The 8303-nt window shown below is 36.8% G+C and overlaps 1 protein-coding gene across 1 annotated transcript; it reads left to right on the forward strand.

The window, feature by feature from the left end:
* Positions 1 to 74: 74 nt before the first annotated feature.
* LOC141594675 (putative F-box/LRR-repeat protein At5g02930) lies at positions 75 to 1966 on the forward strand. The gene is made up of 3 exons (XM_074414673.1): positions 75 to 1292; positions 1403 to 1561; positions 1703 to 1966. Exons 1-3 carry the CDS (start codon positions 411 to 413, stop codon positions 1964 to 1966), a joined length of 1305 nt encoding a protein of 434 aa, XP_074270774.1. The 5' UTR covers positions 75 to 410.
* The last annotated feature ends 6337 nt before the right edge of the window (positions 1967 to 8303 follow it).

Consider the following 8303-nt stretch of genomic DNA (forward strand, 5'->3'; position numbering starts at 1 on the left):
TTTTTTTTTTTTTCCTTGAATCATTATAAAATGACAAAAGAGAACAATATAAATAGAATGAAGGAAATACGTACTACTTGGTGAGAGCGAAAATCCTCGATGCCGGTGGATAGGATCCGGTGAAATTATCAAGTCCCTGAAAGCCGGGTTTTGGTAATTTTTTTTTTAACCATATTTTCGTTTGTGGATTATCGGTCATTGTGAATACAGAGTACATAACTTTTTAATAATTATAGTATAGGTTGGACTTCTATCTATACCCAAACTAGGAAACTAGGAAATATTGTGTTTCCTAATAATTTCACTATATTAGTATAAAACCGTCTCAAATCATAGGACCAATTGTATATCTGAATGTAAATCTCTTTTAATTTTATTTAAATTGTTATTAGGTTTGTCACTAGAAAACCATGAAATCAAGGCCCCAAAAGCGTACCCGTTCTTCAGAGGATGATTCCGACCGAGATAGGTTAAGTGAACTACCAGATGATGTCGTTGTGCGCATTCTTGCGTGCATGCCTATTATTGATGCTGTTAGAACTGTTTTAATTCGTCCATTCGGAAACCTTTGGACCTTTATTCCTACTCTTAACATTGACATGATTGAATACCAAAAAACAAGTACTACCAATCAGCTTGGGTGGTTCTGTTATTTCGTCCGCCATGTTTTGATGCTTCACCAAAGCCTCTCCATTGATAGATTCCATCTTTGTGTAAAGTTCTACTCTAATGCGCAACGAGACGAGGTTGCTGACGATATAAGAATGTGGTTTAGGTTTGCATTTAGTAGACAAGCAAAAGAAATCAGATTTTATGATCAATCCAACTACGATCCTACTTACATTACAATTTTTCCTAGGTTCGCAAGTGAATTTCTTGTTACACTTAATCTCGATTATTGCAGAATCGAGGGAGAAATTCAAGTCAAGTTGGGATCGCTAAAGAAGTTGTCACTTAACCATGTTAGTATGACCCATGAAAATTTCCAAAGATTTATATCTGGATGCCCTTCGTTACAAAAACTGGTTATTGTCAACATATTTTCGTTGAGAAAGTCGTTTTTACGCCAAGTTCTCACGGTATCGCTTAATTTCCTTAACCTTGAAACTTTGTATTTGAGATTTGATATTCGCCATCTAGACGTCACTGATAATCCCCCTGTTCGTGATATCTACATCAAATATCTTAATCTTTCCACGCGTGACAATCCTGTCTGTACAATGAATAATATGTTGTTAATGGGAAAGTTTCAAGGTGTCGAAGTTTTGCGACTGTCACCCAATGCTTCCAAGGTAATCTTTTTCTCCTTTTTGTTGGCCTCCTTTCGAGCACTGTCTATCAGAAGTATTGTATATTGAGATTGAGATTGAGATTATTAACGTCGTTTTCCCTTCCATTTCAGCTATTTCTCCTTACCATACAAAAGTTGAAGCTGTTACAAAATCGATGGAAACGTATAGTTCTTGAATTGGATGACTTCTGTAAAGGCTGCCTCTCAGGCTTTCGTAATTTGGTTAGAAGTTCAAAATACTTGGAAGACATCACTATATACACCACAGAGGCAAGTGTATTTAATTCGTACCTATTTCTTAAAAGTTTTATCTAAGATCGTTTCATATAAGAAATGTGTGAGGATATATAGATCGATGATTCATTTGCCTAGTTAAATTAACGGTCTCTCTTTTCTGTTATCTAATATCAGGATTTTAAAGCCAGAATCGATTTGCAAAAAGACGAAGTTTCTTGTCCTTCTGTGCTGCCACAGGTCAAGACCATTACCGTGCATTGCCATGGGATATGTTGGAAGAATCAGCTTCAACTATTAGAAGTCTTGCTCAAAAGCGCAACTGTCTTGGACGAATTGGTAATCGTCCCCATGAAACATCTATTAGGGGAAGCAGAGGAGCTTGAATTTTTTAAACATGTCTCAAGCTTCGGACTAATCCCCCTTATACTAAAAGAATAAGAGTTTCTTTATCTCAAAAAAAAAAAAAAAAAAGAATAAGAGTTTCTTAAAATTTTCCCGCCTAAATGACTTGCCATAAATATATTCATTATAAATTATATTATTTCTACAATTGAGGCAACTATTCTATGCAATAGATAATTTTATTCCGTTTAAAAAGGGTAATGTTTTTTCAATTTGTATGAACATATTGAAACGATTTTTTAAATTTTGTTACATAAATGAAATTGCACTAATTATAGGTACGATGTGATAGAAATATTTCATTATTATTATTTTTTGAAACTAAACATGATGGCCACGAACAGTTTTTTGGCAAATACGTTCTAATTAATTCTATTATTCTGTCTTTTGAAACAAACGTATTACAAGTTGAGATTATTCATAAATTGTTTTTGTTTTTTACTTCTAAAAGGAAAACCTTGCAAATAATATTTGTTTTCTTACCATTTAACTTAATATCTATCTCTGCTCCATACTATGTGAACATTTAAACTTTGGTTAATTTTTAAAATTTTTTAATTTAACATATACATAAATATATTTATTACAACACATATCCTTTCATTTTTCAGCTTTTCGAACACTCCTGCTCGAGCTACTCGTCTAACTCTGGTTTTTTTAAGAAGCCCTTCATTTGAAAAGAAAAACCAATACCCGATCTATGATGTAAAATATTTTTTTATTCTTTATCTGATTGTATGTTAAATGTCATTCTTTCACGTTTATATTACGCCTTTAGTGAACATAATGATACAACAACAATATTTTTTAAAATAAAGTTAATCTTATGCGGAGTATAAGTGTTGAACCTCCTTTTTTCCACCTCTTAATTATATATTTCTTAATTAAATTTCAAATGGAGTTATTATAGTGGTAAAAATATTTAAATTCTCTAATATCTCTATCTAAAAGTAAATTTCATATTTAAATTTCAAATGGAGTTATTACAGTGGTAAAATCGTTAAATTCTCAAATATCGCTATCTAAAAACCGCGCATTTGCGCGGGATCTATACTAGTCCCCTATTAACTAAAAGATTAACACAACTACAATATTCCCGCTTAGTTATCTCGCTCAAATACTGGTATCAATTTTATGCTAACTAATGAAAATCTTTCCTAAATTTATGAGGTAGGATAAGAATATTTGTAATGTTGCGTAGGATATTATTATTGTTAGAATTGTTATTTTTGACAGAGTATTTCTTTTTGGAAATCTTTGGGATTGATTAATGGAAGGATCTTAAGAGGTAATGATTTCCAAAATTTTGGCAACTGAATAACAGGGGGAAGTAATATTATTATTGGTTTTTTATTAGGAAAAAAAAGTAAAAATATTATTTTAATAATTCATAAATCATTTTAGATGTGTGGTATACTTTTTTTTTACCCATTTCCGATATAAGGTCAATATGCGTTTTAATTACATTTTCCATCTAACTCGATTGTATTATTAATATTCGAAATTAGTTGCAGGTAATGATTATAACATTATTTTTAATAATAATAATAATAATAGGTTAAGACAAAAATAGCTTAACTTAAAGTGTCTCCCAATCATATTAAATTGTCTTTTCTACCTCTTTCTGTATTATATTTAGTAAACTAGTTTGAATGCCCGTGCGTTGCAACGAGGTAATTAACTTATCTATAATGCAAAAAAAAAACGTGAGTGTTTGTTTAGGCCTGAGGGTAGAGCTGACAAGTCCGACCCATCCTGACCCCGAGCAAACCCGACTCGGCGATGACCCGAATTAGACCCGATCCAATTTTGACCCGACCTCGATATTAACCCGATTAAATTGATGACCAGATAATTATTAAACTTAATATTGATCAAGGTGAAAGCGATTTAGTTTTTTAGATTAATACGTTTGATTTAATAATGAAGTAATTAAACCAAATAATGGTTAAAAACTAAATTTAATGGTAAAAAATTAAAGTAATGCGATAAAGTAATCACGTTTAATAATAATCTAATCTGACCCGACACATCATTTGACCCAAAATAACCAGACCTGATCCGATTGCCACCTCGATTGCTCTATGTGAGGGGAGTAAAAATGATTAGTCGAACGACTCGAATCGGACGGGGAGAAAAAAAAAAGACGATATACTGTCAACCACCGTCTTAGTTTGGGCTAATTTTGAGCGCCACCATCCAAACGAACTCGCCACCGCTTCTCTCGAAAATCGGATTTAAAGTTCTTCTTCAGGTTAATTTTCCGTTCCTCTTTATTTTTGAGGTTTTGCTATTTACAATTGAATCTTTATTATTTATTTTTTATTTTGGAGGTGGGTTCTTGTCTAAAAATTGAATCAATTGTCTAAAGAGGGAAACAAATGATTGAGACGGAGGGAGTAATTATTTTGAAATTATTTGGGGTAATTCCAATTCCAAATAATGGGAGGGAATACTAAGAATTTCTGGCACACTATTTAAGATTATGCTATTTGATTGTCAATGCTGCTAATTATTAGCATTGAATTGAACACTTGATTATCTTGATTAGTGAGCCAGGTTTTCGTCTGAATTTTGAATTAACCAGTTATTATTAGCACTGAACCTTGATTATTTTGAATTAAAGATAAATAAATGATTGAGACGGAGGGGGTATTCCGAAGTATCTAAGATTCTGCAATCTGATCATCAATCTATATATCTATCTTCTATCTATCTATATTAATAAAGGAAGCTTTTTTCGAGCGTTTATAGAGTCTCCAACTTTATAAAATAACTTTCGACCAATGTATGAGAGTCCAACTTTTACATTATGAAGACTAATAAAATAATATTACACTCAACGTCTCAACCATACGTAAAATTTATATAGCTCAAGAACTGTTGATTGAATAAAACTCCCATATAACCTTGTGAATCACGTAAAGCTAAATTCTATCAAGAGTTGGCAGGAAGGCAATATACTTGACAAATTCCTACACTAATACAAACACTACTGCACGGTTAATATAAATACACCCTCTTTAACCACTTTATTTATGAAATATATACAAATCTATTTTAGTTCTTACTGCATGAATTTTCATAGCTTTTGTTCTCCGTAAAGTTCGTAATTCAATGTTGCATGGTTGTGTTTGCACTATTTGCGTATCTTAATATATATACTAATATATATGTCTGTTTTTGGTAGGAACGGGATTGCTAGGGAACAAGCAGGGCAGCATGCGCAACTATTACGTTGCCGGAGAATAATCGTCATCCAAATAGGTCATCTTTGGTGCCATGGTGATCGACCTTCCTAAAGTAAGACGGTTGTTACAGATGTGAGTATGGTGGTATGCTCATGTATTAAGAACATCTAGGCATCATTCGTGTCAAGTAAGACGGTTATTATAGATGAGTATTCGACATAATCCTATCATTTTATGGATTCAATATTTACGTACATGATAAACAAAGACTAATTACCTCGCAGCGTAACGACGTATCTTATTATATAATTTGTGAAATCGAGATATCTTGAAAAGGTCAACTTTTTTGCACTACCTCAATGTTATGATGGAGAATCCACATCGTTAGAATACTCTAACTACAAGGAAAACTGGTAAGAGGAAATAGACGCAAAAACTTAGAGAGAGATTATTTCGAATTTCTATTAATTAAGTGAGTAGTTCTCACTTTAAGTCCATTCTAATTATCCTAATTTTTGTTTATATAAAGAACGATTATTTCAAATGATCACAGAGAATAACAATAGTAAATTACTTTAACTTGCTCTCTTTAAAAGTTTTTTATAGCTCTAAGCCTCTCATTAAAAGTTGAATTTTTTTTTTAGTTTAACAAAAAAATTTATCATAATAGTTAATGTCTAATCCCTTTATGGGGTTTACTTCAAAAAAAAAAAAAATTTTAGGTAGAAAGGAATATTATAGCTTGGGTAAAACATAAAAACATCTATGATCTATTCGGATCTTATTAATATGGTTGAGTAGAGTTTCTATGTAGAAATCTATGATCCACTCTTCACCAACCAGGATGAGGTAGAGTTTCTATTACAACTGCATTCTCTATTATATAGCTTCATCATCATCATCATCATCATCATCATCATCATCATCATCATCATCATCATCTATCTTAATTAGACGCCATGTATATATAAAACACTAACGACTAATGTTTGCCGAGAATAAAAACTCAAGGAATTTAATCAGAATGAATGTATATATTATTGTTCCGGGTGTAATTCCGAAGCAGAGTTGTGACCACGTAAGCTTGTTGAATGATGTCGTTGCTTGTCTCTTCCTTTCACTCTTTCCTGTTTAAGATGAACAAACTGAGGGCTCGGCTTGGGGCCGAACGTACTCACTCCGACGCTCAAGTCAGTAAACTTAGAGAGATAAGTTGTATGTTACTTGGCAAAGTATATTGTAGAGAGATAAGGGAGTTTATACCAATTTATTCAGTGAGCTTGGGATTGTGGATCGTTTTCTCAATGAGAATTGAGGAGTATTTATAGACTTTCACCTTTTGTCACGTAGTGGCCAAGTGGCAGAACAGGTGGAAAGACTGTCTTACCCTTGGCCGAGGGACCCATGGCAGGCCGGCAGGCCTGGTTGACTCCATGCCGAGGGGACTGGATGTGAGTACGCGGATATGCTTCTCGGCCGGCTAGTTGCCTAGCCGAGACCCAAGTGGCAGGCCGACAGGCTGCGTCGGTTTAGGCTGTTAATACGTTGACTTGCTGTCTTTTAGCTTTGACCTTGCTCAATATGTTGACTCGGTCAGCGGGTGCAGAATATGCCCCATCAATTTGCCCCAAGCGTAGTCTATGCCGTGGTATGGACCTTCGATGAGTGTTGAGCGTATTCTGCGCAAGTTGAACTTCTTCCTCGGCTTGGTTCTGTTTAGGCCGTACCATATCCCCCCTCCACATGGTTGTGTAATGGACATCGAATGTGGAAGAGAAAATGGCGCTGGCCGAGACCAAGGTTGGGAGTGCCGTTTGCTTTTGATTGCCCCCGGCCGGTGCTGCCAAGCTTGGTTGATCAGCTGGCCGTTGGCAAGTAGGTACCAAGGAGCGTGTCGAAGAAGATTGGTAACTGTATGTCGATTGACATTCCGTGGCTGCATGCTTGACACGTGGCTTGGCATTGATTGGTGGACGTTTCATGGGCTTTGCCCTGATTGGTCCGCTTCATGGGCTTTGCTCTATAAATAGAGCAGTGTGCCCCTCAATTTTCCGCACAATCTTCATTTTCTTCAAAAATTTTCTCTCTCTAGTTTTTTTCGAAGAATTTTTTTTTTCTCTAACTTTCGAAGCGTTACTCGGCGTAACACTTTCTTCCAAGGTAAACAAACAAATTTTTTTCCAACCTTTATTTGTTAAGTATTTGTTGTCACCATGTCTTCTGCTGATGCTCAACCCAGTACCTCTGCGCCGGGGGGCGAACCGTCGCATCCTGATGAACAGGAGCCACTGGTTGTCACCCCGATAGGGTTTGGGGGTCCCAAGTCGCCTTCTCCTGAAATTGATGAGAAATTTTTGGAGGGTTTTGATGATGACGATGATGAGGCGACCCATTCTGATGAAGAGAGGCCGCAGTTCTTGTGGCACGGTGAAGCCTGTTCGATTAAACCCGATCGTGTTTGGACGAACAAGTTCGCTAGTTGTTCCGGTCCTGATCTTTTTGAAGACCATTACTCCTTCGGCAGGGGGTATAGAATCATTGTCCCTGAGGGTGATCAGGCCGTCTGTTGCCCTCCCAAAGGTTGTATCGGCGTGTACATCAGACACCTGGAGTATGGGCTCCGGTTTCCTCTTAATGAACACGTTACTGCCATAATTAAAGCCATGAAAGTCGCCGTGGCACAACTGCATCCGTTGGCCATCAGGACGATTATTGGCTTCGTGTGGCTCTGTCTCTTTAAGGGGGAGGCCCCAACGGTTAACCTGTTCCGCCGGCTCCACCATCTTCGGCAGACCACCCTAGGCGGCACGGGGTGGTACAGCGTGCAGACGGAGCCGGGTTTCGTGACCGTTTCTAAACTGACGTCTTGCAAGGACTGGAAGGGGCGGTGGGTATACGTCGAGGTTCCGGAGGACTATCCGTTGCCCCGGTCCTTTCAGAGCCGCGTCAATTTGCGGTGTGAGAGTCAGGGGGAGCATGACAGATATGTCTCCCGTAGTAAGATTAAGATGGACGTCAAGAAGGTCTATCTTAAGGAGGACGAAACGCGGGCGATGAGGCTGTTTGAGGCTGAGAAGGATGGCACGCCGAAGGGATGGATGCCCCCGACGCAGATCGTTCTTCAGGACGAGCCGCTTTGCCACGTCGGCCTCATACCGGCCCTCGGCCAGGGTGAGTGGGGT

The sequence above is a fragment of the Silene latifolia genome, chromosome 8, assembly GCF_048544455.1.
Source record: "Silene latifolia isolate original U9 population chromosome 8, ASM4854445v1, whole genome shotgun sequence".
Lineage (NCBI taxonomy): Eukaryota > Viridiplantae > Streptophyta > Magnoliopsida > Caryophyllales > Caryophyllaceae > Silene > Silene latifolia.